The 20,835-nt window shown below is 34.5% G+C and overlaps 1 protein-coding gene across 3 annotated transcripts in view; it reads left to right on the top strand.

The window, feature by feature from the left end:
- WASF1 (WASP family member 1) overlaps nt 1–20,835 on the top strand; it is a 30,779-nt gene that overhangs the window by 391 nt on the left and 9,553 nt on the right. For all 3 annotated transcript variants that reach the window (XM_090280580.1, XM_090280579.1, XM_090280578.1), the window contains exons 2-3: nt 11,169–11,329; nt 16,857–16,991. In XM_090280580.1, coding sequence (XP_090136706.1) covers nt 11,197–11,329; nt 16,857–16,991 — 268 coding nt within the window. In that variant the 5' untranslated portion in view covers nt 11,169–11,196. The remainder of the gene's footprint in view (nt 1–11,168; nt 11,330–16,856; nt 16,992–20,835) is intronic.

Genomic DNA, 20,835 nt, shown 5'->3' with positions numbered 1-20,835 from the left:
CACTCGCGTGTTCCCGATCTCCTGCCGCCCACCCGCCAGCCAGATAGAGACGCCGGCGGGCTGGCGAGTCGGGGGTCTCAGTGGCAGGGACCACCAGCTCGAGGCTGTTCTAGGCGGAGAGCCTGCAGGTCTCACCTGAGGTGCCACCGCGTGAGCGACCCTGCCCTGCACCCATGGGTTGTCCCCGTGCCTCCTGGCTCTGGGAGAGGCTGCAGCACCCGGTGGCGGAGAAGCCCATGCTCGCGCTACGTGCCCGGAGCTCTGTAAAGGAGGAGGCTTATGCGTTTGCGTGTTTGCGACCGCGCGTCTCTTCCTAAAGACCTAATGGCAAAGCGAGTGCGGGGATCCCCTTCTTCGCTCGAAGAGCAGGGCAAAGCGAGGTGGTCGCTTCTGATGCCTGTTAACGGAGGTTGCCTCGGAGAGAGTTAGGGGGCCGCTCACTGGGCTCCGATGTCGGCAGGACTCGCCCATTGTGCCACCCAGATAATTATTCAACTATGCAGCATCCATTGCACCTTTCCCATTTTTCTTCTCCCGTTGCTACAGCATGCCCCCTAGCTTCGGTACTCTGACGCCTTCTCTTGCACTTGCGAATGATGAACTGGAATTATGATGAAAAGAAAGCACATCTGACCTGAACATTTACAACCTGCCCTATAGCCGATTAATTAACTAATCCCCAGCTAGACCGGATACTTGAATACGACTGGGTCTAATCCTGTTCTTGGATTATATTTTAATTTTTTTATTTGGTGTTAGATTCACGTATTAGCTAAGTCTTATTTCTGTCCAGTACTGTAAATGATTTATTGGTTAATCAATCTGTCTTAGTGTTCTTAAATTTAATTTGTATGGTAGGTAACTTTCATTTTTCTAATTGTTGATAGCACTATGTCATAATTACAAATACAGGTTCAATCTTTGAACTCTCAGGAGTGGTTTTTCTCATGCTCTAAGTTTCTAAGTTAGGAAAAGTATATTTGTGTCGCATGTTTGAATAAAGTACATGATAAAAATTTCTCAAGTTTTCAATAAGAAAAGTTTTGTATTTTTTTTTTAGTAACAGAATATTTGATTACTCATTATAGCCTTCAGTTACGAAAGGAAGGAAGCACTTAATATTTAAGATGAAGTTTTAAATACCATAACGAGCATTTTCTAATTTATCGAAATTTTATTTTTTATTAAGTTCTTTTTTTTTTCAATATCATATTGAATTACTTGTTACAGAATTTTTCTCATTTTTCTAACTTCTGTCTGCAAGGATGAGTAAGCTGCAATTTTACATGATCTACCTAAAAGGTGAATTATTTTCTGAAAATAAAAGAAATAGCTCTTGGTTACTTGCTATTATGTTAAAAACTGTTTACATCTTATTATTTTAAAATAAGTGATTTCACCACCAAAAGTAAATGTTTTCTTTTTGTTGTGCAGTCCTCCCTTTTCAGCTTTTCTTGTTGAAGCTTGTTGCCATTACCCTCTTGTTAAAATGGAATTGCACGCAGGCATTGCAGAGGCAGTTGTTTTAAGATACAGTAATTGTTTTATGGCACTTGAAAGTGGCGCACATATAAATTGATGGAGTAGGGTCAGTTGCTTGGTTCGGGAATGACCTTGCAATTTACAAAATGAACACCTTTGTGCCTTGGTTTCCTTATATGTAAATGGTGATAAAATACCTACTTGTTCCACTAAGTATAATGCATAAATTCAGTAAAGATGTTCTGGTAAAGCTTTTAAAGATTTTAAAAATGTTTTAGCTGATGAATGATGAAAAATGTTTCAGTGTCAAATACAGTGAAAAAATGGCATTTTAGAATGACTGATTTACATTGAATTTTGCTTTGAAAGGGTATGGCCCTAAATTCAAGAATGTTTCTCATCCATCAAGAGTTTTTAATAACATAATTGGTATTATAATTAATATCTGTATGTAATATTTAAATATAAGCATAGACAGTATTGATGAGAAAAGTTATAGGACTTGGTAATAAGCAAGTAGAATATTAAGTTTGTGAAAAATAAAATCTCCAGAAAACATTAAGGCCTTTTTCATTAAAAAACTTGTAGCTGACTAAATCCAAAATGCACAGTTGTGATCATTTATAAGATATGATATGGAGCTACTTTATTATTCCTGTTTGTAAGAGACAATGTATGACTATTGTATGATACTATATTTATTTTGCTTTATTCTCAGAACAGTCTAGGGTACCATTTCCAACTGCTTGATTTTCATTATCACAGTAGATGGTAGCGTTTGATTTCCTTATTGGAGGATTAACTCAGTTAATTTTCATAGCAAAACTACTATTAAAATATAAGAACTCCTACCAAAGCGGTCCTTTTGATTACTTTGTGAGGACACCTTATGTAGATAAGACTATTCAGTGTCTTTAAAATTACTATGATATTGGGTTCCTTTTGAGAATTAATTTGATTACAGCTGTCATTATCACTTGGGTACATACAGTTAAAATCAAGGTTTTTTTGTTTGTGTTTTTAAGCTTCTTGAGGACGACGACTGACTTGATGCTTACTGTCGTAAATCCAATGTTATTAGCATAGTGTGTAGTAAGTAGTAGGGGCTCAGTGTTTTGTTGTTTTTGTTAGACAAAAATGAACAAGTGAGAATATCCATTGTTTTAATATACTGAGTAGAAATTTAAAAAATAGATTTATCATACAAATTTTAAAAATTCATGAAACATATAGCTTTATCTCAGGAGGTTCTTTGAACTTCATTTATCTGTTCAAATATAATTACCTATACAGATTTGGAACTAGCACTGCATACTGCATAATGTATACATTGTTAACCCTTTATTTATGAAATGATAATAATTTTCTTTCTACCTCTTATAGCTTACTTATGAAAATGTACATTTCTTTTTCCTAAATAAGATGAGTATAAAAATGTATTTGATTCTTTTTGACTTTGGTTTTCCAGTGAGATATCAATAAAAAGATGTATGTAAATTATATCATGGGCTCAATTTGCCAAAATACCTAACTTTAAAAATAAATGACCCCTGAAGTAGCACTTTGTATAAAATGAAGCTTTTTCTGAAATGTGTTTTTAGTTTATCATATTCAGTTTATAATTTTAGTCTCTGTGTAATGGTAGTTCCTCACATAGAATGGGATTGATTATACTTTAAAACTTATAAAATGGTTTAGAACTTGGAACTTACTTTCTCATAAACAAGTAGCTTAATGGTTACATTCACAACAGCCCACCAAGTTAACCCATAATATACCATAATTAAAGAATTAGGCTAATAATAATACTAGAAAATTTAAATATATTAATAATAATTAGTATAAATATAATATTGAAAATACCTATAATGTTGTTTAAAACAATATTTCTATGGGTAAATCAATTCAGAATCTACCTTGAAATTCTAAGAATATGTTTCTCTTGTGTTAGACATGAAAACATTAGGAACTTGGCCTCTGACACCCACTGGACATGAAGAAGAGGGGGATCTTCTTCAGGCAGTGGTACAGCCTTACATCAGCTGGGGCAATGGTCAGAGAACGAGAGAAATTGAAAGGAGCTAGGATCTTCTGTGTAATGCTGGACAAGTCATTTTACCTCTCAAGCAAGGTCTCTGGTTTTCTGAATTGTAAAATGAACACCTTGAAGTTGATGACCTCTGTGGTCTTTTTAGTTACAAATAAAATTCAAAGGCACTTAGAAGCTCAGCATAACCCCTCTCCCCATTTTTTTCTGAGAGTTCATTTTTTTTCCTTTCTTACTGCGCATATACTTCTTGTCAGGGAGTTTTTCCTTCCTGGGTCTACCTATGAAAAGATTGTAGTTTTAATATTTTTTCAAATGCTTATTCTCGAAAGCTTTTTAGGATTTTTAAAATTGGTTTTTTAGAAGGGTGGGGGAAACAGACACAGACAGACAGACATTGGTTTGCTGTTCCACTATTTATGCATTTCATTGGTTGCTTCTTGTAGGTGCCTGGACTGGAGATCAACCCACATCCTTGGTGTATGGGAACCATGCTCTAATCAACTGAGCTATGCAGCCGGGGTCTAGACTTTAGGTTTTTAAAGTAGGAATTTTTTTTATGGTGGTAATAACTGATATGTTTCTGTCACTAGGAATAGAAAAGTCCTAAGAATGGGTCAGTTTTCTTTTGGGAAAAAGTAGGGGGTCTTGGATGATGAATTTGATTTTGGATATGTTGACTTTGGGTTAATGAGACATTACTGTGTGGCTGTCTGGCAGACTTGATAGCACAGGACTAAATATTTACAAGTATGTTAGGATTATTTGTATAAGTAATTTCGAGGTGACAGTTCAAGATTCTGAAAATAGAGGGATTTATACATAGAGTGTAGAAAGAACTGGGATATAACAAAACTGTTGACTTCTGACTTAATATTTACAGGGTGGGAATTAGGGAGAGCTAGAAGAGGATGCAGAATGTGTGATCTTAGAGTACATAATGAGCATTCTGATTTGAGTGTTCTGCTTGGACCAGGTGTAAGGTTTGGGGCAGTTCTCTGGGAATGTGAAATGCTAGTGAGGTAGGAAAGGAAGCAAAGGCAAAAATGATGGTTTTGAAAACAGGAGAATGAAAGGGTTACGTAAAGGAACTTAATAAGGACAAATAAATTTTATAGTGAGAAATTATGTTAGTAGGATAGAATATTAGGTCTAAAGGGGACATCTTAAGAGATGAGAGTTCTTAGAGGTAGAACTTTTTAGGAGTGCACAGATACTTGATGTGCTTAGTAGTAGAAGGAAAGGTGCTACTCCTCAATATTCAGAACTTGAAGTACTGACAGTGGGAACCCTCAAGAGAGATTGGGTACACTTCAGAAAGCCTTGCTGTAGTCTACACGCCTCTAACACTGAGGTTAGCACGTAGTGAGGGCCACATCATTTGAGGTAGAACTCTTGGAGGGAAGAAAGTGCTTATGCATTACTAGTGAGTGCTTAGTTATAAATGTATTCTCCTTCTTACTTGAAAAAAATAAGTCTTTTTCATTGTGATAGAGACAGCCAATAGCTGGGTACCCCATCAGTGTTAATATAAAAAATCATCATTTTCAGTCTAGTCATGGAAATGAATGAAATAAAGTATCTCTTAAAGGATGTATATATAAAGGACTTAGTTTCATTCATTAGCATTAAAAAGAAAATGTAAATTTCTTTTTTGTAATGTTACACTAAGTACAGAAAGATGACATTAATGACCTGTCATGAGTTGAACATGAATTTTAAAGTATATTTTTTATAGTAGAGATGGATTTATGAGTTCTCCAACTAATTTTAAATTAATTAAATTTGCTTATTAAAAGTCTGTTAAATGAGAAGTCATGAAACTGCTGGTTAAAATAATATTTTATGTAATAATCCTTATGGAGTCTTTTTTAGGGTAAAATGAGATAATTGCTATAAGAAGGCTTTTGAATCAAGTCAATATTAATATAAGATACTACTGTTATAGTGCCATGGGGACAGGACCATAGTTAAGGCCCTGATTTACATTTTAATGAAATATTTAGTCTAGTATTTAAATGTTTCTAATAATAAATGCATAGATTAAAAAGGATTTGTTTTGGTACTTATCAACTTAGCTTTATTATTTTTAATCTTTAAGTGACTCCCAATACCAGGAATACTGAACTTAAACTAAAGAAAGATGGTGATAGTCTATTGAAAATTTCCACTTATTTGAAATTCCAGTATGCCTTCCAGTCAAGATGGAGGCATAGGTAGACATACTTCTCCTCGTGAAACCACAAGAATTATTACAACTAACTTCAAAACAAATAACACCCACAACTGCCAGAAAATAAAACTGTATGGAAGTCCAACCACCAAGGATTTAAAGAAGCCACATTCACCAAGACAGGTAGGAGGGGTGGAGATGTAGAGTTGGGGCAGAGAGGCAGTGGCAGAATGGGCAGTCTCACATTCATGTGTGGTGGATAAAAATCAGGAGGGATACCTGTGTAGTGAGTGATCCCAGCCCCAGGCCAAACTGCTTAGTCCAGGGTTCTAGCACTGGGAAGATAAAGCCCCATAAACTCTAGCTGTAAAAACCAGTAGGTGTTGGGGTGGAAGAAGAAACCGCCAGTTTCTCAGGAGAGTTTGTTTAAAGGGTCTGCATGGATTTAGAACATAAGCAGACCCACCCACTTTGGGATTCACCACCAAGGCAACAGCTGAAAGGGCGCCAGTCATATATCAGAAGTGGGGAAAGTAACTGAAAATAGGGTGGGTGCGGGGCAAACCTCCAGAAGCTAGGCAGTGGCACTGTCTCCTCTCCAAGCCCTTCCCCTACACGGAGCCACAAAGCAGTGAAGTGGGTAGCCCCCATCCTGGCGAATATCTAAGGCTCAGCCCCATACAGCTTAACAGGTGCTCTGACAAGGAAGTCAAAGCAAGTCTACCTAATACACAGGAACAAACACAGGGAGGCTGCTAAATTGATACAGAAAAACAGGGCCCAAATGAAAGAACAGAACAAAACCCCAGAAAAAGAACTAACAAAATGGAGTTAGCCAACCTATCAGATGCAGAGTTCAAAACACTGATGATCAGGATGCTCAGAGAACTCATTGAATATGGCAGCAACATAAAGGACAGAATGAAGGTTACACTAAATATACAGGGGATCAACAGTGAAGGGAAGGAAGCCGGTGTTCAAATAAATGATTTGGAACATAAGGAAAAAATAAATGTTCAACCAGAACAGGAAGAATAAACAAGGATAGTTTAAGAATACTTGGGGACATCTCCAAAAGTGCCAACATCTGAACCATAGGGGTGCCAAAAGGAGAAGAGGAAGAGCAAGAAATTGAAAACTTATTTGAAAAATGATGAAAGAAAACTTTGCTAACTTGGCAAAGAAAATAGACATACACCTCCAGGAAGCACAGAGTCCAAAACAAGTTGGACCCAAAGAGGACCACACCAAGACACATCATAATTAAAATGCCAAAGGTTAAAGATAAAGAGAGAATCTTAAATGCAGCAAGAAGAAAGAGGAGAGTTACCTACAAAGGAGTTCCCCTAAGACTATTAGCTGATTTTTCAAAAGAAACTTTGCAGGCCAGAAGGGACTGGCAAGAAGTAAGGAGGGTGAGCAGAGGTACAGCTCCCTGGGTCTTACTGCTTACAGGATAAGGATTTGCATCAGGTTGTTATGGTGTAAGAGCCACTTTAGTGACCAGGTTTTCAGTGTTTATATTGCATTCATGTTATCTAATAAAGGATTTCGGTTTGTCATTCTCTTCCATGGGATTGTGCATTGGGGCAGAATTTTGTGCCATGTCACTATAGGTGATAGAGATTTTTTAATGTTATATATGGCTGCTTTTAGGTCAAAACCAATCCAAAATTAGCAGGTTTGATTTAATTAAAGGTAAAAATAATACAACTCATTAGTATTACTTTATCCAAAAATAATCTCTTACAGGGTAATAAACCATGCCAAATTAGTGGTGTAAAAGCACCATCTTATTTGTTTATAATCTGTAGGCCAGCATTTTGGGCTGGTATCAGCTGAGTCCTTCATCTGCTTATCTTCTCAAGGTCACTGACATGGTTACAGTTGTCTCAGCTGGGGCTGGATAGTCTAAGAGGAACTCATTCATGTGTCTGGCAGATTGTTCTGGATATTGGCTGGACCATGTATCACCAGTATGGCATCTGAGCTAGTCTGTTGAAGAGTTCTAAGAGAGCAGATGAAGGAACTGAGGTTTTATTTTTGAGCCCTAGACTTGGAAGTCACATAGTGTCACTTCCATCAGGTAACATTGTCAAAACAAACCACAAGATCAACCAATATTCAAGGAGTATGGAGATAAGGTATTAAAGAGTTGCAAAGAATTTGTGGCCATTTTTAATTTATAGGTTCTGAGGCACTTAAGGTGGCATCAGCTGGACAATACTTATGGGTAACAATGCACAATTATTTAAAAATTACAGAATTGGCTTGGTTATTTGGTTAGCACAGGCAAGGTATTCATAGTGCTGGGGGAATGTGGGTGGTGATGAGAGGATGAAGACTAAGGATTTTACTTTCCTTAAATGGCATGGAGTAGCCCAGTGAGGAATGGGTCCTCACTGAAGAATAGTTTCACAGTTTTTATCTTTTTAGAAGACACTGGCATGCAAATAGACTTAGAATTCTGAAAATTGGGTCTTTTTTTTCTGTCCTTCATCTTTTGATATAAAAAGAGGGGAAAGTATACTTTTGCCTAGTGACTGTATAGCCCCTAAGGAAATTAATTGAATGTAGTCAATACTTGGGCTTTTAGTAGTATAGACACAAGGATAAATTATTAGGATATATCTGCAATTTAATTTGCAGAACTGCTTCTTGTGATTTTGTGATATAAGAAGAAACATATGGGTGTTCTTTGTCCCTGGTTTCTGGTACAGAGTTCCTAAAACTTTGATTCTGGTTTTCTGAGTCTTAAAAACTAACATTGAGATTTGGTTATTAATTATGTTAAAGACCAGAACAGTGTATCTGAAGATTCAATAAAGCACTTTTCTACAAGCATATACGTAATGGATCTGCAGTCGTGTGAAATAAAAGTTCATAAAAGGGGAAAGTGGCAGAAATCCCTGCTATTCCCTCTCATTCAAATACTGTCTTTTAACATGAAAGAAATTCCAATTGTATTAAGAGAGCGTGGCCCATTATCCTTGGAAGATTCCTTATAAGAGATACTTTCCAAAATTTTTCACACAAATAACATTTTTGAGTTCTTATTTGCTATGTATCAGGACTATACTAATCACTATCTCATTTAATCTTCATAAACAACCAACTGAAGTAGGTGGTATTAGCCTCAGAGGTGCAGAGAGGTCAAAGTCCTTAGCACAGCTTGTAAAGGATAGAGCTAGGTTCACACCTTTTACGGTCAGACCCTGTACTCCTAACCACCACTGAGAACTGCCTTCCACATTTTACAGATTTGGTACAATTAGCAATAGTTTTTGCTAGAGGGCAAAATAAATAAAAACGTTTTACCCATTGCTAGAATATAGAAAATATTTTGCAGTGAATAATAATTAAAAGATTAGATACCAAAATTGGAGGGATACAGTTAAATATATGCTTGGAGGAAAATCTATGGCTTTAAAACCACACACTTGAAATGAAACAATATCAATAAGCTAAGCATTCGTATCAAAGTTTTGAAAAGAACAGCATATTGAACCCACAGAAAGGAGGAAAGAAATAATAAATTGTCAGTAATGAAGTAGCAAGCAAACATGCAGTAGTGAGATTTAATGAAGCCAAAAATTGCTTCTCTAAAAAGACTAATGAAATTGATAAACCCTTTGTAATAAAGGAAGGAAAATAGAGGATGCATAATTAATCAATGTAATAGCTGAAAAGAATATTTTATAATCTAATCATAGGAAAATTATACAAATAATTTGATGTCAATAAATTTAAAACTTTTGATGAAGTAGATAAATTCCTAGAAAATGCAGCTTAGTAAAATTAGCAAGAGAAATAGAGAATCTCAAAAATTCTATGACAATTAAAGAAAAATCATAATTTTAAACCTCCCCACAAAGAAAACTTGAGGCTAAATTGTTTCATAAGCAAGCCATACCAAACATTTAAGAAAAAAATAATGCATTTTTAATACAAATTATTCCAAAGAATAGTGAAAGAGGGGACACATTCCAACTTGTTTTATTAGGTCAGCATAACTTTAATACAAAGTAAACAAAAACCTCTCAAGGACATTACACGAAAGGAAGATAATGGACCAATTTCTTTGATGAATATAAATACAAAAATTACTAAACATAGTAACAAACCAAAATCTAATCTAGTTGTATGTATAAGAAAGATAATTTCCCTATTTTGAGGTCAGCTGATTAACAACCTTAATTATATCTGCTATCTTGATTTTTTTGCCCTGTAGTATAACATATTCACAGATTCTGGGGACTAGAAAATGGATAGCTTTGGCTGGCCACTATTCTCCCTATCACATCTCAACCAAGCTGGGTTTATTCCAAGGATGCAAAATTGTTTAACATAAAAAAAAATTAACCAATGTAGTATCCCACATCAATAATAAGAGAAAGTTGCATGATCCTCATAATAGATAAGGAAAAACATTTGATAAAATCAGCATCAATCATGATAAAAGACAAATCTGGCCCTGGCCTGGTGACTTGGTTTGTTGGAATGTTGGCCTCTACACCAGAAGCCTGCGGGTTCGATTTCATGTCTGGGAGTGTACAGGAGGCAGCTGATCAATGCCTGTCTCTCTCTCTCTCTCTCTCTCTCTTCCTCCCCTCCGCCCCCCTTCCTCTCTAAAATGAACATATCCTGAGGATTAAAAATAAATAAAGTAGAAATATATAGGAACTTTCTTAAATCTGTTAAAAGGTGTCTACAAAACAAAGCAACAATAATAGCAAAAACCCTGTAGCAAATGTCTTGTGAAATGTTGAAGGCGTTTCCTTTGGTTCAGGAAAAAGACAAGAGTGCTTATTATCGTTACCTCTATTTCACATTGTTACAGGTTCCAGCTAGTGATAAGGAAAAAAAAAAAGACGGAAAGGAGATAGACTTCTGTCAAGTATGATTGTAGCCTACTACAAGACTACCCAGCATGACTCACTTTTAGTTAGGAAGTTTTAATTTCAGACCATCCTCTGTGGTTACTTGAGGTCTCTTGAGTTTGTAAGGCCTGCTATGCAGGCCTCCCCTGAACTTGTCAGGTTTAGAATGTGACCCTTTTTTTTCCAAGTGTGGAAATGTACATTTGATACTACTTCTCCATCTGCTTTAAGCCTTTTAGGTATTTTTTTTAGAGAGGACCTTTCAGACCAGTTCTCTAGTACCAAACCCCTACTTATAGTAAGTAAAACCAATGGCTTTTAGGAGGATAATAGTGATGATGATTATGAAATCACTGAAGCAATGCAATTGACATTGAAAGTAAGGGCTTTCTTTTTTAAATGTTTTGTATATTGTTGATACTCTAATCGAAGATAAAAGAAGGTTAACACATCAATTTTGATTCATTTAGTTAGGTGGATTCCATTTTCATTGTCTTACACTAATAAATGTTTTATTAAATGTGAAAGATAAGGTCTCTCTGTTAGTTGAAATTGCATGTTAATTTATTGTTTAATTTTTCTGCAGGTGAGCTGACACAGAGGTTAAGCTCAAGATGCCATTAGTGAAAAGAAACATCGATCCCAGGCACCTGTGCCATACAGCACTGCCTAGAGGCATTAAGAATGAACTGGAATGTGTCACCAATATTTCCTTGGCAAATATAATTAGACAACTAAGTAGTCTAAGTAAGTATTTTTATATCAATTAAAAATATTACTTCCAAACCAGAATGTTAGGCTTCAGAGTATTAAGAAGTTGGTCTTGTGATTACTTGGGGGAGAGGGGAAGATATTTGGTGACAATATAAAATTATCCTGAAAAAAGTAGTTTTTTTAAGTAAAATTAATATTTTAGAATCATTTCTTCCCCTCTGTGTTTCCTCTGGGAAAGGGAAATAAGGACAGAATCTTTAGGAGCACAATCAAATGATGGGTAAGAATTACTGAGATTGTTTTTAAAATATGATTTGATTTATGAAAGGCAGAGCCAGAGTTCTATCTCTACTTGCTTGTTATTGCTGTTTACTTTTTCAGAGGCTTTAACTATTTATGTTTTGGGACACTAGTGTCTCTTTACATATATTTTATTAGCCTAGGAAAATATTTTTATATTATCAAATAACTACAAGTGAAAGGTATGGGGTAGTCATTACTCAACAGATTGGGTTATTCAAATGAGTTGTCTAAAAGACTTTAGGATATTAGTTAAGAGTCTGATACACAGCAAGCTGTGGAAATAGCAAGCTAGCCTGACCTCTCACAGATGAAAAGCAATGCAGTTGGCCAGATAATAAAAGACAATGGAAGGGGCCTACAAAGGGGAGGAGGAGATAGGCCATGTGTTCCCATTATAAGATTACGGAAGAGAGCAACTAGGTTAAGGAATTAAATTTAGAATAATGGGAGATTATTTAATGTTAGAAAATTAAAAAAAAAAAACAATCCAGTCTTTTGAATTGAAGGGTTAGCTTTTTAATAAGACATTTTTACATTTCATTTTAAAGATAAAACAAGGTGTTCTTGGCCTAGAAATATTATCTAAAATCTAAGTGATTTTAGACTTACCTTCTCATAACCTCCCAATAGAGGTCCTTACAGGTAGGATTGGCTCTTCTTTTCTTTACCTTTTAACTTTTTTTCCTTTATTTTTATAATCGAGTACTTAGCACAAGATAGAGAGATTGTTCCTCTAATTTGGTTCAAGTGAGAGTTTTGGGACATACACCTATGTAGCTAGAGCAGCATAAAAAGTTATGTTTGAATGCTGTTGGTGAGAGCATGAAATTTCTATATTTTCTGTGAAACCAGTTGTAAGAATAAATTAAAAAGCTGTTTATTTGAATTTAAGTATATTCCTTGTTCCTTTTGGTAGTTATTATTTCAGGTTAGTTATTGGCAGTGAATCACTAACATATTATTGTTTACTTCTTTCTTCCTTGGGAAAATTAATAGAGAATAGAGAAAAGTCAAAAGAAGAGTCCTAGATATTGTATGAATATGTGATTCACTATATTGTTTAAAGGTATCTGCTAACATTTTTTTGTGGTCTAGCACTAATTGAATCTAACATAACATGACTTCACATGGAACTTGTATATAATACATCTACTTGAGTACATCTGCATGTTAATATTAAAATACTTTTTCAGAGCATAGAAATAACAATAAATTTGGTTAAAATATTTATTTATTAAAATAAATTTCAAGCCCTGGCTGCTGTGGCTCAGTGGATTGAGCGTCGGCCTGCGAGCTAACTGTCGCTGGTTTGATTCCCAGTCAGGGCACATTACTAGGTTGCACGTCAGGTCCCCAGATAGGGGCGTGAGTAAGACGCAACCACACAGTAAAAATAAATAAATAAATAAATTTCAGTTTTCATACTGGCATCTTGTTATGTATATTCCCAATATAGAATTTAGAACTAATATAATGATTAAGGTGGTTAATTTACAGTACTAACCTGTTTTCTTACATAACCTAAAGGTAAAAACTTAAGGAATTTTCAAATCTTATATAGTTTATATAAGCAACAGCACCTATTAGCATGCACATGGGCATGTTGTAGCCCAACCCTTAAAATAGAAATACATTGTAAAAATATAATTAAATTAGGTTTTGGGTCCTTCAGATTTGGAATTAGATACTATATAGTCATTTTATAAGCAGTGTAGAAATTCAAAAACAGAGAAAATCATAAAATACTGTACTCTAGCAAGCTGTAACAATAGTTCGCTGCCCTGGAATTAAGTTTCCTGGTAGCTTTCCCACTTGATGTAGTGGAGAACCTGGAATTAAATTTAGAAGGCCTCTAGATGGCCAGAGTAAACAGGCCCATACACTAAAGTCAGCGCACTTAATATAACCAATAGATCCCTTTCTCAGAGTCTGTTTTACTTTCACTTTGGTAGTTCATACAGATTTGATGATCTGGTTTCCAAATATTTATGCTTCAGAGCATTGACGAGGAGTTAGGGGGAGATAAAATATTTCAATAGAAGCAAGCATTACTGAAGCCAGCCAGAAGAGGTAATTTCCAGCAAAGGAAGAAGTTGTACAAGGGAAGAAACAACATAAAAACCGGAAAGAGACCATTTAATGTAAAAGCAAATATTATGCATTTCAATATACATTTCAAGGCTGTTTTCTAGCTTAAGACATTAATTGATTTTCATAATCAATTCATGACTGAGTACTCCAGACATGTTTAATTTTGTATCCTACTTAAGACAGGGAAGTTTAGAATAGATTTTATATCAGTTTCCATCCAAAATAGTAAAAATAATTAATATATTAAATCTCTGAATTATGTTGAAAACTTGGCTTTTCAAAATTGTTCTAGGTAATTGAGATTTTCATTTTGGTACTATTGTTAGCACCAACAGTGCTAGAAAACACAGCAGTAAAGGTATATTGCAGGGCTCAGCATGGCTTGGAGACGAACATCTTCCTGACCTCTTCCTCACGAAAATGTACATCCTGGTGTTTTGTTTTGTTTTTCATAGTTGGACACATTTCTGTTTTATAATACATAATTACTGAAAATCAAGAATTCACCTCATATAAACTTCTTCTGTTATAACCAGATTCTTCCCATTTTATTGTCATCTTAACTATTGGAACTATTGGGACTCTTAATTACCCATGGAATCTTTTACCATTCTTTCTACCCAAGGCCTTTTTCTTGTTCAATATTGTCAGTTTATACTGCCAAGTGAGCTGATAGAGCCTATGTTTTGATCTTAAACATAGAAAATTTGGAAATTTTGACAGATCAATAGATAGCAAGGTAGATGTGGTAGGAAGATTGATAGATTGGCTTGGTGAAACTAATTGGGTACACAGATAGACAAGGAACGGATAATGATACATGATTCTTGTCCAAAAAGAGCATACCCCAATTTAATTGGAGTCAATACGCACATGCATATAACTAAAACTGTGAGTTTTAGATTACAGGAACTGAGAAAAGAAGAGATAAACATAAAGTCAAGTCTTGAGAGGAGGCTTCCTGAATGAAATGTGATTAAAGAAATATGTAATGGGGATTGAAGGTACAAATGATTGGAGAGGTACAGTAGAACCTGATTATGGAAGACATAGAAATTAGATGAGAGGACTTAGATTTTTAACATCATAGATAATGAGAACATGTAGGTTCTTCAGTAGAGAAGTAGTATAATAAATGTAAGGTTAGCTGAAATTCAGATACATACACAATTAGTTTTACATTGCAAACATTCTTCCTTTCACCTCTCTCTGGGAGGGAGGAAAAGGTAGATTTGGAAAGAAAAGATATAAAAAGGTAACTGTTGTTGGCACCTAAACTTGTGATGAGGGCAGCATAGACTCTAAAAAAAAATCTGTTGACCAACTATTGGCCCTCTCATCAGAAAAATACAAATGCATTTAAAAATCTGCATATAATTTCAGGTGGTATACAGACTCAGACTATATGTTAAGGATCCCTGTATTAAACTAAGCTCTTTAGGGATGGAATTATGTCTTCCACATCTATCCCTTGCATTTGTGTCCCTCTGTCAGGCCCTTTGTTCCCTATGCCTCCTATTCTTACAGCTTTTTTTTTAAATCCTTACCTGAGGATATGTTTTCATTGATTTTAGAGATAGAGGTAGAGGGAGAGACAAAGGTAGATGGTTGCCTCCTGTACGCACCTCGACCAGGGACTGAACCTTCATCTTTCTGGTATATAGGACGACGTTCCAACCAGTAGAGCCATGGAATAAAGATTTGGACTTATTTGTTAAATTGCTTTTCATATATTTATTTATTTATTTATTTTAAACTTCATTTATTTATTTAGAGAGAGAGAGAGGAAGGGAGGGAGAGAGAGAAACATAGATGTGTTGTTCCACTTACTGATGCATTCATTAGTTGATTTTTGTATATGCCCTGATCAGGGATTGTACCTGCAACATTGAGGTATCAGGATGATGCTCTATCCAATTGAGCTGCTCAGCCAGGGAGCTTTTCATGTATTTAAATGTTTGCTCAAAACTTACCAATGGCAGAGACCTTCAGTCATTTTATATTTCCATGGTCTGGTACAGTGTCTGGCACATAAGACATTTTCATTTATTTTGGTTTAAGGAATGTACGTAAGTAAATGAATATATACAAAACTGTCCTTTTAAAAAAATGATTATACAGAGATTAAAGTTCTGATTTTTTTTTTCTTAAGGATTATAAAATCTAGGACAGAAATTTTATGTTTTACTTTTTGGTGTATTCAGTAGGTCATACACCTACCTGGCACAGGGTAAGCCCTCAGTAAACCTTTTTTGTTCAAATGATAATGTATTGATATGCTTTGAAAAAATGCAGCATTATTCAGATATAAACTAGTGAGATTAATGAATTCATTTAATAAGTATTTATTACTTTGCTATCATAGGAATTGTCTTAGTAGAGCTTACTATTGAGCTAGATTTAACCTAGACAAGTATGCTTGGGTCTAAAATGTCTTGATTTAGGAAGACCATCAATTTTTTTCTATTTGAAAGTACAGGTGGAATTGACTCATCTTTATATTGTAATTATGCGTTAGTTTTTATGTTCTAAATAGACTTGAATATTTTTTCATTATAGGTCAATGAAAACTCTTTTAGAATAGATTATTGTGGCTTGATTCTTTTCAGTAATGGAAATTTATCTAACTAGAGAAATACAATGATTTTAGATTTAGATGATTTTTTAAGAAACTGAAACAAGAGAAAATATAAAATATCTCATAAGTTTTCAGAATCTATATTTTGGGCATACCTAGGTCATCTACTAGGCTTATGCAGAATCTTGGATTCTGCCACTTGGCCTGAAATTGAGTTCTAGTGTAGAGCCTGTTTATGAATGCTGATTTGGGATTAAAAGACATATTATTTGTATGTACAGTTACTTTCTTTTTTTTTTTCTTTTTATGTATGTACTTTTATATCATAATCTTCTCTGACCCTCAACAGGTAGGTAGATATGGATAAAGCAGGTAGAGTCTTTTCATTTCAGACACAAGGTACATAAAACCAGATTTCCCAGGGATTGAGTTGTTTTCTGACTCTGCCACAATTGGGTTACTTTAGGGTTTAAAGTTTAAACTAGTTTCAGAAAACACCATATTTATCAGGACAATACCTGAAGTATTTAATTGTTTGATCTTTATCTCATCACATTAAATTTTATGGTCCATTTCATTTTTTCTTAGGTAAATATGCTGAAGATATATTTGGAGAATTATTCAATGAAGCACATAGTTTTTCCTTCAGAGTGAACTCATTACAAGAACGTGTGGACCGTTTATCTGTTAGTGTTACACAGCTTGACCCTAAAGAAGAAGAATGTAAGTTTATTTATATTCTATTTTCTTTCAAATATATTTTAGGTTAGATGACTTGAGTGAAATATTTAAGAGCAGTATTAAACACAAATTTATTACGAGTCTTTTCTACCCATGACCTTTGGTATACATGTTGTAATAAATCAGTGAGTTATCTATAAATACCATTAGCATGATTTTCCTGGCGTTTCTTATTTATTTATTTATTTATTTTTTATTTTTTTCTTCTTTTTGTATACTAAATAGCTCTTAAGTTTTGGACATAAAAGAAATGTTAACAAGGTTTTATCCTCCATTATCTTTATCTTTTTTTCCTTACAATTCATTTGTATATTTTTGTCTTAGAAATAAAAATATTTGAAAATTACTTGATATTCCTAGTAAATTGGAATTGATTCTGTAAACATAATCTGTTTTAATGCACTTTTGTGTGTGCATATATTAAATTGCTAAAATCTGATCCAGTTATATTTGAATGTTACTTCCTACTTTAAGTGAATATTATTTAAAAACTCAAATTGCCAACATGTAGGAAAAAATGTTCTATTAAACCAGAGATATCAGGTAAAAAACTAAATAAATAAAAAATCCCCATATTAGAGGATAAAATAATGTTAGAAACTTCAGTGGTAAAACATTTCATGACTTGATAGAATACACTGAGTGCTGATGTTTCTCAACCTCCTTTATGTTTTTTTTTTTTAACAAAAGGAAATGGAACTATGAAGGACAATAATTTTCACTTGCTCTAGAATTATTTAATGTGAATTTCTTATAACCCTTTCTTCAAAAAAGATTTTTTGTTGAATAATATTTTAGTATAAATGCAAGTTATATGAGATCTAAACTTGAACAATAAGTATATTAAAGGACATCACTGAAAAAAGGCAAAAAGTAGAATGTATAATGATAGGTGTTTCAGTGATTAAACCAACATCTTTTGATATAATTTAATACCTAAATAAAGAGATGCAAATATGTACTATGCTAAGTTACTACTGCTTGCAAAGATATAAACTCATAGGTCTGGTTGTGGAAAAAACCAGAACAGCACCTTTTTTCTTTTTGATAGTTTTATTGAGATATATTTCATACACACTACAGTTAGCCCATCTAAAGTTAAATTGTACAATTCAGTGGATTTTAGCATATTCAGAGTTATGCAACTTCACCACATGAATTTTAGAACATTGAATCATTCCAAACAGGACTGCAGACCCATTAGCAGTCACTCTCCATCTCCTCTTCCCCTCGCCTCTAGCAGTCACTAATCTGCTTTCTGTCTCCACGGATTTGCTTGTTCTGGACATTTCATATACGTGGAGTCATACAATAGGAGGCCTTCTGCGACTGGCTTCTTTTGCTTAGCATTATGTTTTCAATATAAGTTCATGTTGTAGAAAGTATTTGCATTTCCTGATGATTAATGATGTTGAGCATTTTACATAGCTTATCAGCCATTTAGAGATAAGTCACTCAGCAGGAAGTGGTAGAGCTTGGATTTAAAACCAGGGTTTAAATGATTTATCAGCAATTTGTGTATCATTTTTGGAAAAATGTCTACTCAGAACCTTTTATCATTTTTAAATTGGATTATTTTTCTTTTTATTGTTGAGTTATAAGAATTCTGTATATATTCTGGATGCAAGTTTCTTGTCAGATAACGTGATATGCAAATATTTCTTCTATTCTGTAGGTTGTTTTGCTTGGTATCCTTTGAGGCATGTGCATGTGCATTTCTCATACTTCTTGAAATTCTTGAAATAAAATAATTGCTAGTATTGAAAAAATAAATATTTTATGGCCATACTTTAAATATATCATATATCATTTGCATCCAAAATTTCTTTTTTAAATAACTTAAACATTTAATATGCTACCTAATAGTGCAGATATACAGGCAGTTCTTATAATAATGGAATTAAAAATTAATGTTTAGTTTCAGAATACTGTTAAATTTTAACAAATGTCTTAGCATTTCTATTAAAGTTGAAAATGAAAATACAGATACCAATAAATAACTAAATATATATTTTTAAAACCCTGGCTTGCTAACAACTATCAGAATTGTTTACAGTTTCCTTTAAAATTATGTGGAGCAGTGGGTAAGAATTCAGAATGTGAAAGCTGAACTACTTAATTTAAAATTGTTTGGGGGGTATTGGATAGAAGGAATTTTCAAAGTTATTTAACCTGGATGTTTTTTAACTCAGAATTCAAACAAAATAACATTATTAATGCAATACTAAATTATAGAGTGTGATATCAGTATTTTTAAAAATTACCATTTAATAATAAGAATGGTGAGAACTACCAATAGAATTCAGAAAGTATGTAAATAATGAGTTTTAAACTAAGACTTACACAATTATATTTAATTAAGTTATATTTATAAACATTGTGGTAGCTTAGTGTATTATGTCATACCACTTAATTAATATTAAATGTCATTGTTGGCACCTGGAACGAGCTTTGTCACGGTGGTCTTTTAATGAGTAAGACAAATGGTAAATGAGAGGAGTTCAAGATAGAAAAGTACTTATTACTTTACATGCTTTTTACATCCATTCTGAAAAAGTTTTGGGAGAATGAACGCTAGGTTCCATCTGGTTACTTTTTTTTTTTTTTAATGTATTTTATTGATTATATTGTTACAACAGTTCCAATTTTCTCCTTACTCTCCCCTCCACCCAGCATCTCCCTCCCCCAGCAATCCGCCCCCCAAGTCCATACCCATGGTTCGTGAAAAATAACTATCCCTCCCTCTCAGATATTAAGACCCTTTGTAATCTTGTAAAGGACAATGGGCGAAGGTCTCAAGCTCCTCTAGCTGCTTCAAGCTGGACATGGTCGTCGTCCTACCTACCCTTGAGTCCAGAAAACCCTAATAAGAGTGGGGGTGTGGAGGGGAGGGTGGCCTCATCTGGTTACTTAAGGTTAATAAGTAGGGTGAGAGAGAGGCAAGAATTGATTCATTTTGATTATAGAAACCAGGAGCCACTTCTGACAGGAACCAGAGTTAACAGCAGGTGGTTTGTGGCAAAAGGATCAACCTCAAAGGCAGATAGATTTGGGTTTTCTCTTCTGACTTTAAGGCTTGTTAACCATCTAGCTTTGGGCCAGTTACATAATACTTTCTAACCTTGGTTCTTTCATGTTTAAAAATATAAGAATAATTCCATTCTCATTGAATTGTAAGAATTAAATAGAATTAAAATTAATGAAAGCATCTAGCACATACAATATGTAGTCATTATCTCTCATACTACCTTTTGGTGAGAAAAACACTATTTCTTTGAATTTTATTTTCGTGTTTCTAAGTGTGTTGTAAGTTGTGTGCAGTGGAACTGCTGGGAATGCAGCCATGGCGTGGCCATTGCTTACAGCCTCACTGCCTCACCTGTTCCGTAGATCCAGATGCTCATGTTGAGTGAGTTTTACCTGTGAGCATGACAAAGATACTATTTTAGGGAGAAAAATAATTTAAGGATTGTTATGATTGGTTAGTACTAACCTGAGGTGGAGGTGCCTCACACACCCTAGGCTCGGTTGGAAGTTGCTCTGTCCATCAGAGGCTTCATGACCACGGCGGAACAAACTTTACCCAGGAGATTTCATTATGTCTGGGGGAAGGAAGGTGGTTGCCTCTCTAGTGGAGAACAACAACTAAACCTTTGTCCCTCATGCCTTTTATTGAGGAGGATACACACAAGAGACACAAGGTCAAGATTCATGAATCATCAATAGCTTGGAGGCGTTAGGATTACAGTCTACAGTAACAGATTACATGTACTAGTACAGAGGGTATAGTGACCAGTCTGTGTCAGGGTCTATCAAACATCTTGAC

This window comes from Furipterus horrens, unplaced genomic scaffold, assembly GCF_987537825.1.
Source record: "Furipterus horrens unplaced genomic scaffold, mFurHor1.1.pri manual_scaffold_6, whole genome shotgun sequence".
In the NCBI taxonomy this organism is placed as follows: domain Eukaryota; kingdom Metazoa; phylum Chordata; class Mammalia; order Chiroptera; family Furipteridae; genus Furipterus; species Furipterus horrens.
Note: the sequence above shows the minus strand (reverse complement) of the source record. Positions and strands in the feature narration are given on the sequence as shown.